Source organism: Arvicanthis niloticus, chromosome 1 (assembly GCF_011762505.2).
Source record: "Arvicanthis niloticus isolate mArvNil1 chromosome 1, mArvNil1.pat.X, whole genome shotgun sequence".
Classification (NCBI taxonomy): Eukaryota; Metazoa; Chordata; class Mammalia; order Rodentia; family Muridae; genus Arvicanthis; species Arvicanthis niloticus.
The window spans coordinates 60839362-60865927 of NC_047658.1; the positions used below are offsets into that span (position 1 = coordinate 60839362).

Genomic DNA, 26566 nt, shown 5'->3' on the forward strand with positions numbered 1-26566 from the left:
GTTCTTTCATGTGCTTGCTTCAGCAGAACACCCTTTCACCTGTGTCTGCTTCAGTGAAATGGTCCTTCACAAGTCTGCCTTAACCTTTCATGTGTGTCTGCTTCAGTGAAATCTTTCTTCACATTTGCCTCAGCAAAACATCATCCAAAACAACTGACTTTCCAAAGAATCCTTGAGTTTCTACCTCAAACATCAACATTTGCATATTTTGCTTTGGAGAAGTCCTACAGAGTACTAAGAAGGAAATATATTCTATCACTATTAAATGGAATATATAATATATTTTAGATATATGACATACCTATTTGCTCTAGAGAACATATTTCCCTGAAGTTTCTTTGTAAAGTTTGTTTTATGTATCTTTCAGTAATAATAGGATATTGAAATGCTCTATTATTTTTGTTTAATCCTATTTGTATGTTTATATCCAGTAGTGATTGTTTTATAAAATTTGGTTCACCAACTCTCAATATGTTTTGAAACTCAGAAGTGTTATGTATTTAAATGCGTTCTTCTTCTACAATATTTATTGAGCTATTTCTATATTTTATAATCTTCACATCTAAAATAAGTATCATCGATAACATCTAACATACACATATAACATCAATGGCCTCTCACTCTATTCTCATTCATTTAAAAACAAAAAAAGAGATGCTTCCAAAATTATTCTATAAAAATAGTATTCATGACAATACACCTGGATGAGATACACCAACTGTAGTAAGACAAAAAGGACCTAGAAAATTAGATTAATTTCTTTGATGAATGTAGATGTGAAGCTTTTCTGTAAAACTCTTCTGAACAAAATTCGACAGCATATTTAAAAGATAATATTCTATTATTAAGCTGTTTTCACACCATGAATTAAAGAATGCTTCAATATCTAAAAACTAATAAATATAGAAGAAAAATTATTACAGAGGATATAAATCACAGTATCTCATTGGATGCAAAAAGTCTTTTCATAGAATTCAACATGTTTTTATGATAAAAGCCCTGAAGAAACTAGGAATAGAAAGGTCATATCACAATATAACAGAGAATATATGTGACAAACCAATAGCTGATATAGAGAAAAAGAAATAATTTCTACTAAATGAAAATGAGGAAAGTATGGTCACTCTCACCAATCTTATTAAATATAGTGCTAGAAATATCACCAGAACAACAGAGCAAGAAGAAATTAAAGAAACAGAAAAAATGAAAGGAAAAATTACATTGATAATGGTCTCTAAAAAAATCAATGGCATAAATTAACTATCTTTTAAAAACAATTATTTACTTAAATTGAATAAGACCATGCAGGTTAGTTTCTGTCAACTTTATATAAACTAGAAAGAAAGAACCTCAATGAGGGATGGGAACTGCCTCTATCAGATTGGTCTATAGGCAAATCTGTGGTGTTATTTTCCTGATTAGTTATTGATATAGGAAAGCTAGTCCACTACTGCTGGTGGTGGTACTTCTTGGCTGGTGGTCCTGTGCTAGAAGCCTGTGTGGCACCAGTTTTCTCTGGAAAGCAGCAATGAGGACTAGAATTGGCAGGTTTGGGGGCAAAACTTAGTTTGCAAGGGTTAAAACATTATTTACTTTCTGTAATATTTACCTTTTAAAACTCTTCACTATTCTGGGGCCAGAAATCAATGACTTCTGGTGATTAACACCTGCTGTCTTACTGGTGGGGGGATAAATTTTAAAAAGTGATTACTCTGGCTCTTTGTTTGGAGTTTATTAACTCCTTGCTAGCCAGAGAAAGTCACACTCGCAGAAAAAAACACTCACTCTGAAAAGTGGCTCAAATCTTTCTTGCTGAGAAAAAGAAAAAGAAGACTCTTTTATTGTTGTTCTTAGTTCTTATACATTCTCAGTATCAATGTTCACATGGCTTTCCAAGCATCTTTACATTTCAACAGTTCAATAAGGAGTCACAGAAGAAACATTTACATGTGTTTCCATTAAGACTGGTAGCTAACTAAACATTCATTATCTAGCTTCTAGAGCCACAGGTTCATTATAAGTTTAGAGCAATAATTTTTATGTTACAAATCAGCATAGTTTTGTCAAAAGGCAAATCATTTGCCTAGTGTCTCATTAGTTTTGAAGTTTTGTATTGATATATTAGTCAATATTTTATTTTCTGTTCTTGGACTTACAATACATTGTCCATTTCTAGTTTATGACCTTTAGTCATCAAATAATGCTTTCACAGCTAACCTGGAAGGAATGTTTTCCCTGACCATAAATTTGTTTCAAGCCAGTTTTCTTATCCTAGTGCAGGTTTGCATAACTCTAATTGCAGCAGTTATACTATAGCAGGGTTAAAATTACTTGTATAAATTTAGAAATTTTATAGAATCATTGTTAGGAATTGTGAAGTCATCATTTGTCTACACAGCATTACTATAAGAGAGTAGCACATCTTTGTTGATGTGCAGATAATAATCATTAGACTATTTAATAATGACAAGATAGGCATATCAACAACAAGAAGCAATCTTGTGATGAGATCTCTGAAGGTCCTGAAATTCAAAGTTAATTCAGTGCAGCCATGCAAATCAATGGAGCATATATAGAAAGTCACTTGTTAGTTTTTGACTGCTAGATGGCTTCTGACAGTACTGGATTGTACAAAAAAAAAAAAAAAAAAAAAAAAAAAAAAAAAAAAAAAAAAAAAAAAAAAAAAAAAAGCAGGCTGAACAAGCTAAGTGTATCAAGCCAGTAAACTGCTTTGATCCATGGTATCTACCTTAGTTATTACCTCTAGATTCCTTATTTGGACTCCCCAGCTTCTCTTGTTGATGGACTTTGCATGGATGAATGAGCCAAATAATTCTTTATTCCCAAAGTTGCTCTTGGTATGGTATTTATCACAGCAATTGAAAGAAACATAGGACAGAGCCGAAGAATATAATATTGTTAAAATGGATTTGCAATCAGAAACATTCCACAGAATCAGTAAAATACTCATCAAAATTTGCTGGGAGCCTCCTGGCCTAGAGAGGGTAGTGGCAGGAGCACAGAGTAGGACTCTGGTAATGGCTTTAAAGGTTGAGGGTCTCTGGGCTTTCTGGTTCTCTGACCTGTACTGAAATGCTGATGATAACTTCTAAAAAGTCCTAAAACCTTTGTCTGAGGGTAAAAGACTGCAGGCTTAGGTGATTAACACCTGTAGCCTAACAGCAGAGGATTAGGCAATGTGGCCTTTGTTCTCTCTTAGCAGGAACTGCTGGGATCTAACTTATGCCTGCTAGTCTGAGGTCACAGAAAGAAAAAGACACTTAGAGAAGTTATTGTAGAGTTTATTACTAAGGGTAACAAGTTTGCTATGAAAGCTATCTAAGGGGAAGAGCAGAAAGGTCCTAAGTGGGGAAAATGAAAAAATTCTAATAAGGGAAAAATTCTAAGGGAAAAAAATTCTAGGCAGAGGAAAAGAAGGGAAGGGAAGAATGACTTCCTGTCCCATAATAGTCAAGACACTAAATGCACAAGACAAAGAATATTAAAAGCAGTAAGGGGAAAAGGACAAGTAACAGATAAAGGCAGACCTATCAGAATTACACAAGACTTCTCACCAGATATCACAAAAGTGAGAAGATCCTGGACAGATGTCATATAGACCCTAAGAGAACACTATATACCCAGCAAAACTCTCAATTACCATAGATGGAGAAACCAAGATAGTCCATGACAAAACCAAATTTACACAATATCTTCCCACAAATCCAGCCCTACAAAGAATAATAGATGTAAAACACCAACACAAGAAGGGAAACTATACCCTAGAAAAAGCAAAAAAGTAATCTTCTTTTAACAAACCCCCCAAAAGATAGTCACACAAACATAATTCCACCTCTAACAACAAAAATAACAGGAAGCAACAATCACTATCCCTTAATATATCTGAACATCAATGGACTCAAATCCCCAATAAAAAGGCACAGACTTAACAAACTTGATACATAAACAAGACCCAGCATTTTGTTGCATACAGGAAACACACCTCAGTGACAAAGACAGACACTACCTCTGAGTAAAAGGCTGGAAAACAATTTTCTAAGAAAATGGTCCCAAGAAACAAGCTGGGGTAGCCATTCTAATATTAAATAAAATCAACTTTGAACCAAATGTTATCAAAAAGGATAAGGAAGGACAGTTCATATTTATCAAAGGAAAATCTAACAAGAAGAACTCAATTCTGAACATCTGTGCTTCAAATACAAGGGCACCCACATTCATAAAAGAAACTTTCCGAAGCTCAAAGCACACATTGCAACTCACACAAATAATGATGGGAAACTTCAACACTTCACTCTCATCAATGGACAGATCTTGGAAACACAAATTAAATAGAGACACATTGAAACTAATAGAAATTATTTACCAAATGGACTTAACAGATATTTATAGAACATTTCATCCTAAAACAAAGTTAGATACCTTCTCAGCACCTCATGATACATTCTCTAAAATTGACCGAGTAATTGGTCACAAAACAGGCCTCAACAGATACAAGAAGACTGAAATAATCTCATGCATCCTATCAGATCACCACAGACTAAAACTTGTCTTCAATATCAACAAAAACAACAGAAGGTCCACATACACATTGAAGCTGAACAACACCCTACTCAGTGATAATTTGGTCAAGGAAGAAATAAAGAAAGAAATTAAAGACTGTTTAGAATTTAATGAAAATAAGGACATCATACCTAAACTTATGGGACACAATCAAAGCAGTCTTGAGAAGAAAACTCATAGTTCTGAGTGCCTCCAAAAAGAAACTTGCGAGAGGAGCTTAACAGAATACCTGAAAGCTCTAGAAAAAAAAAGGAGCAAATATTTCCAAGAGGAGTAAGACAGCAGGAAATAATCAAACTCAGGGCTAAAATCAACCAAGTAGAAACAGAAAGAACTACACAAAGAATCAACAAAACCAGGAGTTGGTTCTTTGAGAAAAATCAGTAAGATAGATAAACTCTTAGCCAGTCATCAGGGAAATGCTAATCACAACTACCCTGAAATTCCACCTCACACCAGTCAGAATGGCTAAGATCAAAAAGTCGGGTGACAGCAGATGCTGGCGAGGATGTGGAATTGCAAGCTGGTGGAATTGCAAGCTGGTACAACTACTCTGGAAATCAGTCTGGCAGTTCCACAGAAAATTGGAAATAGTACTGCCTGAGGGCCCAGCTGAAATGTAAATAAAGAAAATATCCAATAAACAAAAAGAAAAAATAACAATAAGAAAGAATTCACAAACAGGATTACATAAAATAAAGTAAATTGTGTAGTAAAGCAAACCATTTCTACAGACAAGAGACAGCCTACATTTAATAGGGATTAAAATGCAGAAAATGTAAAAAATTAAAAACATTAAATGACAAGAGAGCAAATACTCTGGTCACTTAATGGGCAAACAAAATTCACAGACTCTTCAATGGAGACATATAATTGGCCAATGTGGGAATGATGTCCAGTGTCTTTAGCTATAAGGAAATGTATGAAAATAAAAATTCTGTGAGTGGGACTGGAGAGATAGCTCAGCAGCTAAGAACACTGGCTGTTCTTTTAGAGGACCCATTTCAATTCCCAGCACCCACATGACACAACCATCTGTAACTCTAATTAACAGGAATCTTATGTCCTCTTTTTACCTCTATGGGAACCAGACATACATGTGGTATGTTGTGCAGGGACATTCATACAGGAAAAACTCCTATCCATATACATATAAAGAAACAAACAAACACATCATACATACATACATACATACATACATACATACATACATACATACACTTGTTTGATATTTCATCTCAACCCAATCAGAATGGCCAAGGTTAAGAAATACACAGCAAGGCAGGATTGCTGCTGGCACAGGAGTGGACATGTATTAGCTAGAGACTATGGGAACCAGGATAAGTATTCCTTACACAATTATGCCAACACTCTAATATGATCTAGAAATACTGCTTCTGTGAACATTTTCAAAAGAATCAATTCCTTCATTAGAGAGGAATACCTGCATGTCTCTGTATAGCTCAGTATAATACACAAAGCTAAGCTATAGAATTAGCCTAGGTGTTCACCAGTGGATGTAGAAAGAATATATATATATATATATATATATATATATATATATATATATATATATATGTGTGTGTGTGTGTGTGTGTGTGTGTGTGTGTGAGAGAGAGAGAGAGAGAGAGAGAGAGAGAGAGAGAGAGAGAGAGAGAGTTTTATTCATCCCTAAAGGAAATAAAATCATGTCTTTGTAGAAAAATAAATGAAACTGTAGATCATCATCTAAAGTATTATAATCAGACTTATGAATATAAACAACACCTATTCTCATATCTGAAATTAGGGAGTGTATAAGTGTATAGGGAGGGGGTGAAGACATGAAAACAAAGTAAGGCTTCTTAGGGACATGGAAGTAGAAATACTATAGAGAGAGAGAGGGATGAGAGAGAAACAGAGGGAGTTAATATAATCAAAGCATGTTATAGGATTGTATGAACATATTGGTGCTGGTTTGTCTTATGTCAACTTGACATACAAGTTGGAGTTATCTGAAAAGAAGGAACCTTAATTCCTCCATAAGATGTGGCTGTAAGACATTTTCTTAATTAGTGATTGATGGGGGAAGAGTCAAGCCCATTGTGCATGGTGCCATTGTGCATGGTGCCATTCTTGGTCTGGCAGTTCTAGGTTCCACAAGAAAGCAGGCTGAGCAAGACATAGAGAGCAAGCCAGTGAGTAGTACCCTTCTGTGGTTTCTGCATTAGCTCCTGAATCCAGGATCTTGTCCTGATTGAGTTACTGTACTGTTTTCCTTCAATGATAAACAGTGCCGGGGAAGTATAAGCTGAATAAATCCTTTCCTCCTCAACCTATATTTTAGTTATGATGTTTCATTGCAGCAATAGAAATACTAAGAAAAGTAGCGCAATGAAATATATTACTGACATATGGCAATGCAAAAGAAAAAATACTGTCACATACAAAATTATCAATGAAGCTTGAGAACATTGTGCCAATCAGAATAATCTGGCAACGAAAAGATAATTACTATATAATTTTACTTATATAAGGAATATAAAGTACTCAAACTCTTAGAAAGAAAAGGTGACAAATAGATTGCTTATTGGTAAGAGGGTGGATGAGGAAAAATTAGTGTTTCATGGGTAAAGAGTTTCAGTTTTAAGATAAAAGTTTTACTGTTGATATATGTAAGACTATTGACCTCTACACTTAAAATGGTTGAGAATATTAGTTTAATGTTTTATGTTTCTGGTAAATGATAATATCAATGCTATGATTCTGAGATAATCTACTTGTAAGAAAAATTTGGAAAGTATCACATAATTAGATTGTTGTAAGTAATTCTCAATGTATGCTTTCAAGGTATACTTTCAAATTTCCCTAGTGCCCACCTTCTTATGGAAGGATGTTCTATTTCTTGATATTAAAGATTTATTAATATATATGAGCTTTAAAGATTAGGTTTTTGTGTTGCCAGTTATGACATATTCATAAAGCCATTTAAAACCAATCAGTTACAACACCCTTGAATTTATTTAGAAGATATTACTGTAGAAACAGAAACACCAAAAAGACTAGATTCTATCAGTTTAACATATCTGTGATTAGAATTTGATTTATTTTCTGTCTCCAAAAACATAAAAGAACATTTGTTCATATTATGGGTCATGTAAAAAAAACATGCAAACTTTATATACTGCCTGGATCAATGAGTTCTGAGCCACTTTAAGTACAAGAGAGCACTATTATCCACCAGATGAAATGGCACTTCAGGTCAGATGCTCATGGCAAATGCTATTTTATTCAACATTTGTCAAGAGAATGTCTACCATGCTGGCTAACAAACACAGTAGTTATATAAATTTGCATGAGTCAGTTCTTCTGGGTCTTAGGTTCTTTTTAGCTGTAAACTTATATCTAATTTGCTTCTCATGAATAATTAATGATACCACATATATGAAAATTTCTAATCATAGCGTACTCAGTAAGAAATTAATGTCTTTTACAAACCATATGTCTGATAAACAACTAATACCTCAGTATTTATAAAGGTTTCTCATATAGCTCAATAGCAAATAATCTGATTTGAAAATAAAAATAAATCCATCTTCAATAGACTTTTCTCCACAAGAGTTGTAAGAGCAGTCAACAGGTAGACATACACAAAGATTTTTACCACTATTAAATACAATGGAAATAAAAGTTAGTTGAGAAACCATATGCCACTTAATAGAATGGGTACATGGTTAAGTTATAAAAACCACTGTAAATGGTATTTATTGAAAAGTTCATTCTCAGCTGGTGGAGCCTCTGAGAGGTGACTGAATTTTGAGTGTTCTCCCCTCATAAGTGGGTTAATTCACTGAAAAGGTCACAGTTAGGTGCCTCCAGTCATGTTGTTGAAGGGTACATCTTGTTCTGGGCCCCTCTTTCTGTTTTTCTCTGCTTTCTGTCTATTTTAATTTAGCAGATCAGTGCTACTGTGAGCTTTGTGCCATGGTGTTCTGTCTAACCACAGACAAAAGAGAAACAGCAGAGGCAAGGCCCTGATACTTCTGAAACCATTAGCCAAAGTAATTCTGCTTTCCTTTAGTTTGGTTTTCTTAGGTTATTTTGTCACTGTGATATAAAAGTAACTAACTTGGGTAGTTAGGCTATTTCAAGAAGTCAAAAGCTAACAAATATCAGTGTGGATTGAGAAAAAAGAAACTGTTGCACATTACTACAGGAATGTAGATGGCTGTAAGCAGTACAGAAGGTAGTAGGAGGCTTACCAAGGAGTTAAAAATGAAATAGTCTCATGACCAACCAATTGATTTTTTTACAAATTTCCCTAATGCAAAGAAGATCAGCACCTTTCAGAGAGGTGTGCACCCTGTGTTCATTGCAACACTGTTGACCATAGTCAAGAGATGGAAACAAAATAAGTCCATTAAGAAACTGTCATATATACACAATGGGGTGATATTCTTCTCTAATGAAGAATAAGATCTTGCAATTTTCTGAGACCTATACAGACTTAGGAAAGATTATAGCAAGTAAAATAAAACTACCACAAAGAGTAAAACACTGCATTCATCTCATTATATATTGAACTTAAGATAAAATTCAAATGTACAGAGATAAAGAAAGAAACAAGAATTGAGAAGAGGGTAGGGGGAGAAAATGAGGAAATGTGGGTCAGAGGACACAAAGAAGTAGATACAAGAAACAAGTTGAGGTAATAAATTTGTACATGCTATATATGTGATTAATGTACATTTCAGACACAGAAAAACAATAGGAGACCCACCTCTCATGAAGAACTGTTTATTGTGGTAGATTTAGGAGAAGGGAAATCACTGTCTTCAGTTGTGGACCTTCTGATGATGTCATCAGGCTCCAGTGGATAGTTACAATTCACTGTCACATAGGTGGGCATGGCTAAGCTAAATGGGTACAAAATATGACCAAAATTCATGGTTTTGAAAAAAGAGACTTGTAAGGATGGTGAGGAGTTTATAGGAATGGGAGAGAGATAGGAGAAGGTGTGTGTGTGTGTATGTATGTGTGTGTGTGTAAGAGAAAAAAATCAATATACATTGTATACATATACACAACTGTCAAAATTAATGTAAAAGGAGAAATATAAGATGATACCTCTTAAGCAAACTCAGTATAGGAATCATTTCATTATTTATATGTCCTTTGACCTCGTATCATGCACCTTAATAATATACAATATAATTTTTTTAAAAAATAAAAGGTTAATTTGAATCTGAAAAGTATGCAATTTTATTAATTTGTGAATACTGTTAATAATGTAACCACTTACTTAGAAATAAAAATAATATGAAAACTATGTGAATTTCACATTGAACTACTGATTCTGTCTTTAAATTAAAAAACTTCTCTCTGATGCATTTTGTCCATCCATTCAAAAATTATCTAGTAAGCATGTTGTGTTCTAAATACCAGTGATGGTTCTTGATTTTATACATACACTTTGTAAGATTGAAACAGTAACAGGAATGTAGGAAATAATTTTAAAATGTAACCCTTGATATAAAAATTAGGAGGGAATCTAATTTAATTAGAGAGGGCAGTTTGAGATGCTCTTACTGAGATGGTAACATATGTACAGAGACCTGTATGACAAGGAGCCAGGTGTGTGAGGATCCAGTAAGACAGTTCTTGGCAGGATGAACAACAGATTAAATGCTTTGAAATACTTTATGTGCTGAACAGATAATAGAATAGTCTGATTAGGATGTGAGAAGGTGGGGTGTGGGAAGGGCATTTAGCAATGCTGTGGAGGTTATTTGTATTAACTTAGAAGTAAAATTGCTTTGCAGATGAAACTGCCTTGGAGATTTGTGGCCTGCATACAATTATTTAGATATTTGGAATCCATCCAGTCAATGCATATTATTGTATAATAATAAGGGAACTTGAGCCTCGTAAAGAATGTGCTTAATGTTCAGCAAAGTTTACAAGAACTTGTAATTTGTTGGAGGTATGTAATTTAGTTGAATGTTTTCACCCCATATTGTTAGACCATTGATGATTATTGAAATTTTGAATTTTCAGAAGTGGTTAAGATTTTGGTAACCAGAGACCTACAAACCATATGGTTATTGATAACCTTGGTTCCAAGTCACATATGTAAGCAAACTGGTCTCATAATATCATCAATTCAACTGGAAATGATAACATCTCCAATTTCTGTATTTTTGTTATAATTATTGGTTGTATTAAATATGATTTTTTAATATTTATTTTACATAGGTTCACAATTATCTTGACTAGAATATGCAGTTGCATAGCATTCTGTTTTATATTTTTGTTTAATTCTTTTTGGGATCCAATATCACACTGACATTTTTTTTTCATAATAGAAACTCACTGGAAAACTCAGTCCTTCCCCAGTTGATCCTAATTTCCTACCTGTCTCTGGAGAGTTTGGAAATGAGGGCAGGCATTTTGCCATGACCTGCCTGCGGTCTATTTATTTTACTAAGCTAACAAGCTTTGCAGATGTCATTTGTGTGCCTGCTGTCCTGGGTACATGGGGAACAGACAGACAGGGATGGGAACCCAGGTGGGTGAATTGATTCTGCTATTTGCATTGGAGCTAATGTTTCCACTGTGGAGTTCATCCCTTCTTTGCATTGCTTCAAGGTCCCTTAGAAAGTATAAAAGGCTTCAGTGTTGAGGCCAGACACACACCTATTTTTATAGTGTGATCCCAAGTTATTAGTCTGCATTGAATCTAGGGTATGAGGGGCTGAAGAAGGCCATTGAGTATCTGTTCCACACTCCTAGGTAATGCCTAGGGAGTCAAGGACTGTCTCTGCATTTGAGATATAACAAAATGTTAAGAGCAAAATGCTGTGTTGGAGTCACCTGGATTCTGTCACCTAGGGTGGGTTATATATACTCTGACATTCTGCTTCATAAAATGGAGATTATAATCTGCTCCTGAAGGCATGTTATCATTACTTGATATTATATTTAAAAAATATTTGCCATAATACTTAAGATAAAATCCATTTTACTGATATTATTTAAAATATATTTATTAGTATGGTCCCAACATAAGGGTGCAGTATCTTCTTCCATAGTTCCCCATTATATTCGCCTTTATCAGCCATGACAATTCCAAGCTATGCTGGCTTGGGTTAGACTTTTCAGTGGAAATGTTGCTATTTCCAAATACTTTTGGCTACATTCACCAAAATATTTCTTTCTTAGGTTTATATGAGTACACCTGTGTGTGTATAATTATTATATATTATATGTAATATGTTCATACTTTATCTGTGTAAGGCTCACATATGGACAAGGTTGTATGCATAGATTCATATAGGTGTCTAAAAATTTATCAGAAAAAAATGAACAGTGTAACTGGAGCTGCTTGCCTCTTTAACAGAACAACTATGCTTTCCCTCCTCCCTTGGGGGTGGTGGTGGTGGTGGTGGTGGTGATGTTTCTTGTAAGTCAGGGACTATGCTAGGTACTAGCGATATTCTTTAAATCTGCCCCTTAGGTTGCTTTGCTTCCAATACAATAGACTATTAATATATTTTGTTTTTACTGTGTCTTCAATGTGCTTGAGATAAAGAAATAAAAATAATGCATTTTGGTGGTTAAAGTACAGGTTTTTAGTGGAAGTAATTTCTAATAGTAATTTCCTAATATTAAACTATGAATCAATATATCCCTGGCATGATTTCAACCTTAAGGAATGTCAAGTAAAGCAGTTTGCAGGATATGGCTTTATACCTTGCCAAACACTTCTTGTGAAATCACAGGCTCAACGGAGTGCTATGTCTATAGAAGAGAAGTGCTTCTAGCCAATGCCTTGTTACATTTAAAAATAGTGTTTCCCTTGAGGCAAATCAGTGAATTATCTATCATCTTTATATATGAGGAAAGTCAATGGAAGTTTAGGAGTAAACAGAGCTGCATCCTAACTCGGACCAGGCTTTCAAATGTAATGCAGGCTGGAGAGATTATCAGTGGTTCAGACCATTGGCTGTCCTTCCGAAGGACCAGCTGGTTAGATTCCCAGCATCCACCTGGTACCTCACAACTATCTGTAACTTCAGTTACAAGGGGTCTGACTCCCTCTTCTGGCCTCCAGGGCACTTCATGCTCATGGTACATGGGTATACACGCAGACAGAACAGTCATATAGTAAAAAACACAAAATAAAATAACATGATGTATTTATTCAGACCATCATAATACAAACTTTACAAAATTAATCATTTGTGCTGAATACAAACTAGTGAATATATCACCTGCATACTATGTAAAGCATGTGATATATTTGTACTAAATTAACATTATATGAACAATACTGTATTTTTTCCCAAGCAGAGACAGGATGTACAGTTTGTAAAATGACTACTAAACAACTCTAATAGAGTCCCACTGGATGTGTTTATGAAGCTGGTTGTATAAAGCTGTACAATGCTATTGATCCATACCTTTTTAAAATATAACAGAGGACATGGAATTCTTTTTTTCTTCCAACTCCTAGTTAAGTTTCCTGGGCTCCCCTCCAGAAAGCCTTCCTGATTTCTGGGTTAAACGCCTCTGCTTTACGAGTCCAAGACATTGCTCAAATCTTTACTCTAAAAGGACTGCAGGGTTTGACTTGCTTCCTTTTGTTCACTGAGTGCACATGTCAGTAATTTCTTAGGTATATTTTTTGAATGGACATACCTAGATCAGATGATAGCAAGGTAGAATAAAAACTAAGTATGAAAACTATGAACAGCTCAATTTAATAAATGATAGAGGCATTAATCTATCAGCCCTCCAACTAACTATATGTGCCATATGATTGACTTGAAAGTGCCTACAGAATGCCCAGACTGATGTTAGATTAGTTGCCTTTCATATGATCTGACTCCTGCAGTTCAAAAGTGTTTTCATTGTGATCCACCACAGTCAGAAGACAGAAGACTCATTGGGCTTCCTCACCAATTTTCCCCAACTCTGTTTTCCTCCCCCCTCTTTTGGAAAACAGGATGTACTTCCAAGCTACCTTTCTTCCACATTCTCTTTTTAATTTCTGGCTGTCTCTATTCTAATATGATGAAGAAAGCCCTGAACTTAAAAATTTAGAGACTTGATCTTTATTGTTAGCATGGAAGTTAGTTCTTTGGAAATTAGTTAAAACACGTCTTTTGTCAACTTTAAAGCATTAGAGGGAAACAAAGCTAATTATTTCCAACGTGGATGGCGATAAGAATTACATACATATTAGGTGATCCACCTGTGTTGGGGAAGCACTCAGGTATCTAGAGATGCTCAAAGAGATGCTTTACTCCTCTGAGATAAGCTTAGGCCATATTAAGCTAAATTAACCACTGAAATGAGCTAACAAACAAGGAGATCACGACATAAAATGATGCTCCTGTAACCTTTTCATATCATTGAACTGTAAGATAGTTACCTAATTGAATAGAGCACAGAATAGGTTTTATTTGTATTACTTAATGTGAAAATCATCTGGAGTTTATTATACCTGTAGGGTAAAGAGTTCAGAGAAGATTATTTCTAACCATAAAATATTTTTGAGCCACTTTAAAAGATTACATTGAATTGAAAGTCAGGTGTTTCTTTTCACCCCCACCTGAAACACATATCTGATTTGCTATGAACTAAGGCAGAAAAAAAAATTTTTTAAAAACAGCATTCCCATTTTGGTAGACTAATGACACGTCAGTTCTTGACACATTCATCTATTTAGCAGTCGGGAGGTTATTGAGGTTTGAACTTGAATAATTCATGACAGGTAGGAAGAAGTCTTAAGACTCTTGTTGAAAATGCACCTTGTTTAAAAAAAAAAAGAGGGTTGGTAACGAGGGCTAAAGAGGCAAATTATCTTGACCAGTAAATTGAAATGAATGAGTCTCTAGACGTTTCTTTTCACTGTGGCTGGTGGTCCAGGTGACTAGGAATTTTCTTTCTAGTGAAAAGTGTGTGTGTGTGTGTGTGTTTGTGTGTGTGTACACCATTCTTTCTGATCCACCAATACTTTCCTTCTCGTTTTGAGTCTGGCTTCCTCTCTGCTGTGGCCTCTCTGTCTGGCTCTCCTACCCCTGTTTCTCTGTGCTCCAGTGTCAGTGTCATAGGTGGTTTCTCCCTAGGTAGCTAAGATAAGGGGGCGTAGGGGAGTGGAGTAAATTATCCAGAGAGTGATGCTTGTCAAGCACCCCAAGCATCTTCACTAGGAGAAAGGGAGGGACTTGAGGGAAGGGGAGGGTTAATCATTTGGCTGTTAAAATGCTGCAGAAGGGAGCACAAAGCTCCGCCCACGTAATAAGTGCCTGTAGACAATCAGGCAGGAGAGAAAAGTTTGGGAACAAGCTCATTTCTTTTCCTCCCTTTTTCTCGCAATGTAGAACTTTTGTAAACACATTGAAGCTTCCTCCCACCCCGATTTTATAATATACTTTCTTGTTCAAATACTCGGCCGTTTGCCTACTCCTGTATGCGGTAGACCACACGTATGGCTGGCTGAGCAAGTAAAAGGGGAAACTGAACATTTTCCAAGTCAAGCGTCCAAATCTGCAGCCTCTTTATGTACCTGGCCAGCTTTTCCTTATCCAGCTGTTAGTCATTTGTAAGCAGCCGCCCTTGTAATCGCAAGTGAATTCAACTGTGATGTATGCAGCACCGCGTGCACCATTGCTTTCCCTCACATCCTTCTAGTCATTGAGGCTCCCGGGAATCATGCTCATAATAAATAGCTTTTTATTACCCAAAGCCGCTGTTCTGGCAGCCGAACGACAGTCCTTTGATAGATGGGCCGGGTAGTTTTTTTGTGTTGTGCTTACTCAGAGTTGTTAGCAGCAAAGAGAAGGCAAAGGGGGGTACTTTGGCAAAGGAAATCTTATGAGTAAAGCGGAGCAGCAGATCAGAATTCAGAAACAAGAGCGAGAGCTGAAGTGTGATTCTCGGGAGCTTGGTCTAACACTCATCTCCAGGATAGAGCAGTGCCGGGCACTCACGTCAGCCTTGCTGCCCTTCTCGGAATCCGCTAAGAGATGATGCAGCCTCGGAGCCCAGCAAGCCACCAGGAAGTTTTGCCGGATCTGATTCCTAGGGGATTTTCCCGTGCCTAGGAGAATCCGGCTTGCATTGAGCTGTATGGAGGAGGACTCGAGTTTCCCATGAGGGACCCCCCTTGGAAAAGCCTTCTGTACAGAATCCAGGCTCTGCTTCTCTCAGTGTGCTATTTACCCAAAGGCTTTTCCTCACCTTTGCTGATTTGCTGGTGTGATTTCCATGCACTGAGTCCTGTGTAGGGATCCAGGATGGATTGCCTGTGCATTGTCACCACAAAGGTAGGCTAGGAAACACAGCTGTTTCGTGCAGCATTTTTTATCTATTATTATTCCGGTCCTGTAATTAAACAGCTCTGCTAGATACTGCCAGTCTGTAAGATAAAATGATTAGTGTAATTTACTTTGCTGGGCATGTTGTTCCCTCAGAGGGTGTAAGGGTCTTGTCTTTCTGTGATTTCAACTTCTTAAAGTGACATTGTGTGTTTGTGCAAATGACAAGAGAATGTGTCTGTTGGTTTTTCTTTTTCTTTAATGGCAGGTTTTTTTTTTTTTCATCTATTTATAGCTGGTAATTGAAACATCTCTCATAGTAGTGTAGCTCACACATCGTTTTACCATACCATATCTGGGTCTTTCTGAGTGGGCTAATTAGCTTTTCATTTAAAAACCATGTCTCCTATGCTTGAAGAAGCCAATCAGCTTTACTGTGGCTTGACATATTGTTCCTGATTGGAGAATTCTAATATTCTGCATTTTGGTGATTTCTTTTAAAGAAAAAAATTAGGCCTGAGGTAAAACAAATAAGTACAATATTTAATCTTTGAATGAGTCTGTTTTGACTATAATTAAATAAATTATTTATACAATAAGATGCAGAAATGAAAATGGAACAAAACAACCCTTTTTGGGGGAAGTTATTTACAGAAAATTAAACTTCCAAACTGATTTTATTCTGTCATCAATTCTAAATAGCATATTAAAAGCGCTTAAACTCCATAATCACTAGTTATTTGGAAAAAGTTATTTTTATTTATAAAACACTAATTAAAAGACACTCATTAGCTTGATTTTTAATATGCATGAGGGCACACCACAAGTTATTAACCATTTCTTTTAGTATATCACATTGATTAGACACCATTAATATGAAGAAAATCAATACTGTAGTATGAAAAACTAGTGTAGATCTCTCACACTAGTCCGCTAGTCTGAGTTAATTTTGAAGCCACTAAAGTTCCACAGTGTGTGATATTAAATATTTTCCCTTTACAGAGTCCAGAAATTCTTAGGCATCTTCCCTAAAAGTGGTATCTCATGGAAACAGGTTGATGGTAGTAGATTTAATATTTGAAAGCATCTAGTTGGAGTAGTTGACAGACTTCCAGGTCATGTGAAGATTTATTTTACTTCAATTGAATAGTGTTTCATTTTGTTTTTACTGTAAAGTCAGATTAAAAACAAACAAAAACAACAGCAAGCAAACTAAAATGAATGAGAGAACCAGAAAATGTATGTCCTTGTGGAATCTAGGAAGAAGACGAACATGTGTATTTAAGCGTGTTTATCCTAAAGTGTGGGACTCGGGGTTATTTTTCATGAAAGAATACTATTAAATATCAGCAACATGTGTTTCATAAGTATTTGTTATCAAGTCATAATGATTTCAGATGCTGTTAAACACAATACATAACCACTGGAAAACTTTGGGAACAGATGTCAATTACAGGTTAAAACTGGCTATCTTTTGCAGTGAGGGAGGTAGTTCAATAATGAGATTCAATTTAGATAATATAACATGAAAGAAAATATGTTACCTATATTCAGTTACCAAGGTATTTATGACCATAGGTCCTGGGACAAAGCTAAGATCTTAATTTGTCTTAAATGTAGTAAAAGTCATAAATATCAGTATTACAATATTTTCATTCATTATGCACATTATGTTATTCAACAGGATAAATACTTGTGAAATTTCATTAATTTTCTGAGTTATGCTTGATATTACGTTATTCATTTCATTCTTGAGTGTCATTTCCATTATCTTTAAAGGACAAACATATTGAAACAAAGTTGTACTACACTGTTAACCTGGTTAGTTGGCATAAAAGATTATGACTGAGACTGCCTGGTAGACTTTAGACCACAAATCTGACCTATTTAACCTACTACCATCTAAACTTTAATTCTTCACCCAAGTGCCCGTGTATTTGGTATGTCCTTGTTCCAAGTGGCCAGGCACCAGGGATGTTCTTGTTATGAGTACCTAGGCACTAGGGATGCCCTTGCTCCAAGCAGCCAGGCAACAGGAATTCCCTTGTTCTAAGTAACTAGTCACCATGATGACCTTGCTCCAAGTAGCCATGTACCAAGAATGTCCTTGCTCTGCTCTTCCTAAGATCCCTCTGCAGAAAACATGCCAACAAGTTAGAAGTTTTAATTATGTCTTAGTTCAACCCAACTTCTTTTTCCTTCATCAACAAGTCTACCTGCTATTCCATTTTCTTATGCAGAAGGTCTATATGAGGCTGAAACTATCATCTCTTCTGATTCTTCTAGAGTCCATTGGAACACCTCAGCACTCAGATATACACATTCTTTCACTGGCTCTATGCTAGCATCTTAGTTCATTCTCATCCTCCTGTCTTGGCCCAGATGACACTATGAGATCCATAGATTCTGGGAGAATAAATCACTCATATCTTTGCTCTGCATTCTTAAGGATAAGCTTTAGAGTAGGATGAATGAGAAGAACAATTTTAGAATGTCTCCTGGGAAAATAACTCTACCATGCATCTTGCTCCATAAAACTGTTTGCTTAGCATTCGAAGGTTCTACTGTGTTTAGACTGATTTACAGATTCTCTCATAAATGAAGCCTGATCTTATAGGCTAGTAGGTCAACCAAGCACCTCAAAACAGACATTTTGGACACAAGAATCCCAAGGTGTTTTCAGATACTGAGAGAGCTAACTTTCATTAAATGATCAAGTCATTATTTTGATCATCTTTGACCAATTCAGATTATATTCTTTCATCACAGATAACGCTAACCAGGAAAGAAAATCTGAATAGCAGAGTAAGAATAGCAGAGCTCTAGAGGGAGATTTGGATCTGAATGCTCATTCTGGAACTAGCTTTAAAATTTGAGTATAGCATTAAAAAATCTCCATTTATCAGTCTTTGAAAAAGGAGATCTAAGAGATGATGTCGTGAAGTTTTGAAAGTACCTAAGGTTATAAAAAAATTTGGTACAAGATAATTTATTCAACAACTTACAGTGGTGCTATTGAATCCTTGTATTTTAAGATAACCAGTGAGGAAAATGAGATTGTCTCAACATTATTAGATACAATGTAGTAACAAACATAATATGCTTTATATGCTTGTATCCTAAATATGTTTTAAATAATTTAAACATAATACTATCAATAGCCAATATATCAGGAATGTTAGGTTAGATTTTATTAAGACAAAAGCATGGTATTTGATGATTGGCCAAGGGGACAGTATCTCTAGGAAACTGGCAGAATATTCTGCACTAAAGTTAATGAAATAAAGTAGTCCACACAAGTCTTGTTTTATACTGTGAAAGAATTACCAAATACTATATGTGGGAACATGTAGAATTTGAAATAACATAAGAAAAGTGAAACTTTGAAAAACCAAAGTACGTCTGTTCTTTGTGACATTGGGGACCCAGAGAGGTATTATGTAGAAAGAACGGCAGTAAATATATTTTACTGTGTCTCTGGGTGCTTCATTCTTTATTTCTGGCTAATATTACTGTAAAATGTATTATCTCTGCAAATGAGAATATTCAGGCTCATGAGCACTTTAAAGGCAGTTGTGGTTCTTACTCCAGGTGTCCATTAACCATAGACAGGAAAACAAGTTTAAAAAAATAATCTACAAATAAAACTGTAATATGCTATGTTAAATTTCTGCTGTGATTTATTAATAAAGGTGTGATGATGTCATTAATTTTAATGTATTTAACAGGTTAATGGGCATATGAAATTTAAATAGCAGAATGGAAAGCATAAAAGAAGGTTTTATTGATGTTATTAAGACTACATCTGCTCTGTAATATGTCCCTCTCTACTTCTGTCACCTTATAGTCTCTTCCAAGAATTAAAGAGACTAATAAATTCACTTCTAAGAAGAAATAAATGTTGTTTCTGGACATTTAAAGTAAATTATCAAGGGTGGCATATTATTATTTATTATAACTCTACTAGAAAAATGTAGCATGGCATTCTTTTGGAAATGAACTCATAGTCAAAAATGTTGCAACTGTGGTTAGGCAGGAAGCTAAAATAATTACTTTATATTTTACCACAGCTTTATGTAGCAAAAATGAAACAAATCACCAAGGCAACAAATGGTTTTCTAAGTGGCCCTGTGTTCATAGACAAAGCTATTTCTTCATGCAGATGTACGATTGCATCTGCTCTCCTGGCAGTACATCCACCCATTCACTCTTTATCCTCTCAAGTGTTTCTTGAATATCTACTGTGCAATTGTATACTCTAAGGTGTGGGGATAAACTGAACAGTCTCTTCTCACATCATTTAGTGTAATGAGAAAACTGTTAGTTTTGGAAGTAAAGTGATATGCAGTGTGGGGGAGGTGAGTGTGAGTTGGATGGGAAATGGGTATGAGCACACTCGGCCGAGCTGATGGACTTTTCTACTGCACGGGTAGGTATGGATATCGGGAAGGCTTTGAAGGAAGGTCTACTGTGCTCATAAGTAGAAGTCATGGCACAGTGGAAGTCAGTATGGCTGGGAAGTAAGATGTAAGCTACAGAAAATGCAGAGTCAGAAAGAACTTCAGCCACAAATACTGTAAGTTGAGATATATATTATTTTTGAAAAGATAGGAACCACCAACTGTTATTTTCAATGGTTTCAAATCTTGAGTTTTTCAAACTTCTCTCACATTTTGTTCCCCCAACCTGAGTTTTTTTCCAATTTTCTGCCACATTTGCCTTTACCGATCCTTATGCCTTTTTGGTAAACATAATGGTCCCCAGTTTCACTTACTGAACGACCTTCTCTGAACTATACGTCTCTCAGTCCTAGAACTCAAGCACCTACCATTCAAGTTTGTTTTGAGGATGCTGAGAGTTAAATAAATGGACCTTTAGCAGCACATGATGCTTTGGAATACTCACACCATGAATATAATAGCTTATTTTTCCTTTCAGTGTAGTAAGCCATCTCACACCATCCCAACACTGTCACTCTGAAGAAACCTGTATGGTATCACTCTATGGCAGTCAGGCAGTTGTCCCAGTTCTTACCATACTGCTATTTCATTTTGACTTAGAACTTGATTTGCTTTTTTTCTTTTCTCTCACTTTCCCCCATGTTTTATTTTCTAATGATTGTCAAAGTACATGGATAGGAGAGTATTTTAAAATCTTTGCTACCTTTCCTGACCTTCAATAAATTCATGGACACAGAGCAACAATAGCACCCGTGTTCCTGTTGTAGGAATATCTGCTTATTCTGTCCAGATAACTGTTAACCTATCTAAATTTGATTTAGTTTTCAGGTCTCATACCTTTTCTAAAAAGTGTGCATTTTCAGTGTACAGTCATTTTTTCTATTTCTACCTGTCACAATGAATAATTATGGACTTATTTGTATGACTATTCTTTCCATTTCTCTGTCTCTGTCTGTCTCTGTCTGTCTCTGTCTGTCTCTCTCTCTCTCTCTCTCTCTCTCTCTCTCTCTCTCTTTCTCTCTCTCTTTCTCTCTCTCCCTCTATCTCCCCCCTCTCTCTCTCATACCCTATTTGAAGTGAGGGTATTATCTTCTTTCCTTAGTTATTTTGTATATGCAGTGCCTGGGACTCGAGAGGACCTGGGTGTTTTACTAAAACTCATTTACTACTCTCATCTAACCAGGAAAGAAGTGTCTCATCTCCAAGGTGAGGCCAGTTTACACAGTGAGAAGGTGTCATAGAAGAGGGTCCAGCTTAGCTCTTTAATACTTGCCAGTCTACTCCCTTTTCTTATCTCCAGGTTCAATCACATCAATGTAATTCAGTTAAAACATATTCTCAATGCCATCTTTTGGATTATATTCTTTTTTTAACCTAGATGTTCAAGAACTTTTAAAAATGACATAACTGATGCTTAATTTAAACTTATTTCTAATTATTAGTCTATTTGTATATTTTGTAGCATCTAGTCATAGCCTACTTCAGTAAACGTTTAGAAGTAAAATAAAATGTCATCTACAAATGATATTATCTGTTGACAAAACTGTAGCAAATCATTTTTCTGACAAACGACCTCCAGGATGCTATTTTACATGAGCTCTTTGATTCTGTGACTAAAAGTCAAAGATTTCATAAAGAATTATAAGCTTTAAAGGATTGTCCTTATACAAACTTCATGTCAATTTAGTTTTATGAGACAAGTGTGTATTTACAAAGGAGGTAAATAAGTATAAAGAAAACTTTCAAATTCAATGATATTTAAGCATTGAGACTAAATTTTAAATGTCAATTAACTCCATGACATACAGAAGAATTCATTTGCATCCTTTCTTTACTTATCCTTTTTTCATCTGAATGTTTGCAGATATTGTTTTCTTAAAGCAGATTACTCATGATTGCAACTGCCAGAGAGACCTGTCTCATCGCGTTTATGTATGTCTCACCAAAGGCAGTTTTAGAAATGTGCATCATGTCAAGACACAGAAGATAAAATATTGGGTTTTGTATGTGTGTTAGTAAGCTTAAGTCAGTTCAGTTTATTCTCTGTGACTCTTAGTTTCTCATTTCTTATTAGGATTTATCCATTGAATTATTGAAATTAGGAAAATAATATAGGTTTATCAATAATTATTCCATAAAAGTATTGTAGGAAACAAATAAATTTATTTATATATTATTTAAAATAATGTAAAATATTGTTTACATAGAAAAAATGAGAGTAATTGTTGAAAAAATGAAAATGAAATTCTAGTTTAAATTTTTAATCTTGCTTTTGAAACTTTTTTCCTTTGAAAATTGATTATTTTCTCGTACAATATACCTGATTATAGTTTTCCCTCCCTATATTCCTCCAAGTTTCTTTTCTACTTCCCCTCCCCTCTGGATATACTCTCTTTCTGTCTCTCATTAGAAAAGAGCAGGCTTCTAAGAGATAATAACCAAACATGACATAATATAATATGATTAAGCAAAAACTTTGATATCAAAGTTTGATATGACAACCCAACAGAAAGAAAAAACCCCAAGAGCAGCCACAAGAATCAGACCCACTAATGCCCACACTCAGGAGTCCCATAAAGATACTAAGCTAATGTCCCATAAAAGTACTATGAAGAAGACCTGATGTAGACCCATGCAGGCCCTGTGCTTATTGTTTCAGTCTGTGAACTCATACGCACATTGCTTAGTTCATTCAAAAGGTCGTGGTCTTCTGGTGTCCTCTTTCCCCTTTGGCTCTTAAAATCTTTTTGCTTCCTCTTCTGTGGGATTCCCTGAGCTCTGGGGAAGGGATTTGATGGAGACCTTCAATTTACACAAACACTCTCTCTGTGTATTTTCAGGCTGTGATTCTCTGCACTCACTCTCATCTGCTGCCAGTAGAACTTTCTCAGATAACATCTAGATAATGAATTGATATGAGTATAGTAGAATATAATTAAGAATCATTTTATTGGTTTTTTTTTTCCAGTTTTGGTTGTGTTTGGTTTTACACTAGGGCTGTCTAGTCTTTCATTCTTGATTACCCAAGCAGTGTTAAATATGCATTTCTTCTCACGGAGTAGCCCTTACACCAAATCAGACATGAGTTGTCTACCCTTACAAGTTATGTGCCAGCATTGTCCTAGCATATTTTGCAGGCAGGACAGAATGTAGATCAAAGGTTTTGTGGCTGTGTTGGTGTCCAAGTTTTTGGTAGCTTTTTGGTAGTGTATGGAGTACCTCCCTGTACTGTACACCATAAAGCATACCCAAAGAATGCTCCATCTTACAATAAAGGCAGTTGCTCAACTTTGTTTGTAACAACTTTATTCATAATAGCCAGAAATTAAAAACAACCTAGATGTCCCTCAATAGAAGAATAGATAAACAAAATGTGATACATTTATATAGTGAAGGATTACTCAGCTATTTAAAAAATAGCATCATAAAAATTGTAGGCAAATATATGGAATTAGAAAAAATAATCCCAAGTGAGGTAACATAGGGCCATAAAGACAAATATAATATGTATTCACTTATACTTGGATATTAGCCACTAAGGAAATGATAAGCAAGTTATAATTCACAGAACCAGAGAGATTAGGAAAGAGGAAGTGTTTTAGGGAGTAAACATAGATGTCCCTGGTAAAGAGGAAGTGGAACTTATTTTAAGGGTAAACCAAGGGGCAGGTTGGTTGAGGGAGGAAGAGTATGGGGAGAGGCACTGGAATTGGGGAGCATTTGGGGAGTTGTGTGAAAACATAGTGCAGTGGAAACTTCTAAGTATTTGAGAAGGTGATCCTAATGAGGACTCCTGATTATGGTAGATATAGAGTCTCAGTTGGCCATCCCTTGTAGCCCAGCAAAGCTTTTAGTGGTAGATCTGAGTTGCATTCACTTGAGCTGTTGGCCAAGAGGGCCTCATGAATTCATTTCAATAACCATTAGCATGAATGTATGGTGTAGAAAATGAGAGCTGTGTCTTTATGTGTTAGAACTAATTTTGTGTTAATCATAATGACATAAGCAAATTGGCCCAACTTGCCCGTGGTCCCTCAGAGAATTGACTGTGGAACAGTTTTGACAGTAATTGTCATGCAGGACTGAATTTATCTTAAAAGCAGGGCAGCCTTTAGAGTTAGATTTCTTATGTGGCATATTGGCTCTTCTGTTTATTATCTCTCTTGTTGGCAAGTATTAATTAATTGACCTGTCTCAATATTCTTATTTATTAAATAAAATCGTGCTTCATGTGTATAGTAGCTACACTAATCCATGCATGCATATATGTACTAATTGTTCACATTTTTTAGGTTGATCTTCACCAACTTCCACACCAATTTGTTCCTTTTAAGTTTCCAGAACTTTTCTCAAAGTGGATTAGATTAAGCGCAGCATTCATTTCTTCCAAAGATAGTTACCAAGTATACACTATGTGCCAGGTATTATTCTGAGCTGAGCGGAATAGAGCAGGGAATGGAAGAGGTGAACCTGTGCTCTCTTAGAACTTATATAATGCAGTGAAGATACAGACTTTCAGTGAGTACAGAAGGAACAGACAGAATCTTAGCTGTAAGAACTTCTTTCCTTGAAAAGGAAGTAAAGTGTAATATAGAATAATGAATGAGTAGAAAGAGGCAGAAACTATTTTAGACAGGATATACAAAGAAATAGACGTTAAGTAAATTCTGCAGACTTAAAGGAAACAGATTTGTGTGTTTCTTGGTAAAGAGCATCTCAAAGAATGTGAACAATTATTACCAATGCATATGCATGGGCTAGTGTAGCTACTACACATTGCAAAAACAAAACAGCACATAGTAGGTACTGGTGTTTACTCTTCCTCCTCCTCCTCCTAATCTTCTTCTTCCTCCTTTTTCCCCTCTTTCTCTTCCCATCCCTTTTCTGGGAATCTAATTTAATGATCACAACTCACTGAGATCAGCAATTCAATTCACTGATTACTCTTCTACTATCCATTTCTACTTCCAAGTTGAAATGGAAAATTTCTTTGACATTTACCCTTCTCTGCTATTGTGCATTCAAAATTAGTAACAGATTAGAAGTCCAAGACTACAATCCTCATTTTTATTATAACACTCTTTTCTGCACATATCCATTTTTTGAATCCTAACAATTTGATTCTTAAAATAACTTTTTATAGAACAACAGATTTTTTGAGAAATTGGTTTGACATTAAATAAAGAAAATGTCTTAGAATTTGGATTTCTGTATACCCCCAAGTACAAAAACTTCTAGGAAAATCTTTTCACTCTGCAGCTCTTTAAGCATACATCATTCTCTTGCCAGTCTCTCGGGTGCCATCATTAGAAAAATGAGACTTGTTCCTCATTCTTTTCTCTTTAAATTCCAAATAGCCCAACTCCTATTTACTCTGTTTTATCTGTCCCTCATTTACTTTCTTCAAGGGTCTGTTTGTGTTCTCCCACGAATCTCTGCAATACAATCTGTTTACTATATTGCCCTTTCTATCTTACAACCTTTACATATTTTCAACACTTTTAAAGGAACTCTCCAGAATAGTGCAAATGTGTATTTAATTCACAATGTGACAAAGGTTTTAAGGTTTCCTGTCTCCTACTGTTTTGTTATTCAATATGGTGTGTTTACCACTTAAATAAAATATTTCCTCAGGAAAGGTCATCCAGAGACTGCCCGACCTGGGGATCCATTCCATATACAGACACCAAACCCAGATACTATTGCTGATGCCAAGAAGTGCTTGATGACAGGAGCCTGATACAGCTGTCTCCTGAGAGGCTCTGCCAGAGCCTGACAAACACAGAGGCAGATGCTTGCAGGCAACCATTGGACTGATCACAGGAACCCCAATGAAGGAGTTAGAGAAAGGACTGAAGGAGCTGAAGGGATTTGTAACCCCATAGGAAGAACAACAATATCAACCAACCAGATCCCCTAGAGCTCCCAGGGACTAAACCACCAACCAAGGAGTACACATGGAGGGACCCATGGCTCCAGCTGCATATGTTTCATCCTCAGCAGAGGATGGTCTTATCTGGCATCAATGGGAGGAAGAGGCCCTTGATCCTGTGAAGGCTTGATGCCCCAGTGTAGGGAAATGCCAGAGCAGTAATGTGGGAGTGGCTAAGTAGATAGGGAAGCATCCTCATAGAAGCAGGGGGAGGGGGGATGGGATAGGGAATTTGCAGAGGGACAGCTGGGAAAGGGGATACATTTGAAATGTAAATAAATAAAATATCC

At 35.8% G+C, this 26566-nt stretch overlaps 1 protein-coding gene across 10 annotated transcripts in view; it reads left to right on the top strand.

Annotated features, from left to right (window-relative positions):
* Positions 1-26566, top strand: part of Dlg2 (discs large MAGUK scaffold protein 2) — a 1841012-nt gene that overhangs the window by 366733 nt on the left and 1447713 nt on the right. For 2 of the 10 annotated variants that reach the window (XM_076937803.1, XM_076937823.1), the window contains exon 1: positions 15559-15893. The exons of the other annotated variants lie outside the window; for them this stretch is intronic. In XM_076937803.1, coding sequence (XP_076793918.1) covers positions 15864-15893 — 30 coding nt within the window. In that variant the 5' untranslated portion in view covers positions 15559-15863. Of the gene's footprint in view, positions 1-15558; positions 15894-26566 lie in introns of those variants that run through there. 10 annotated transcript variants of the gene reach the window in all.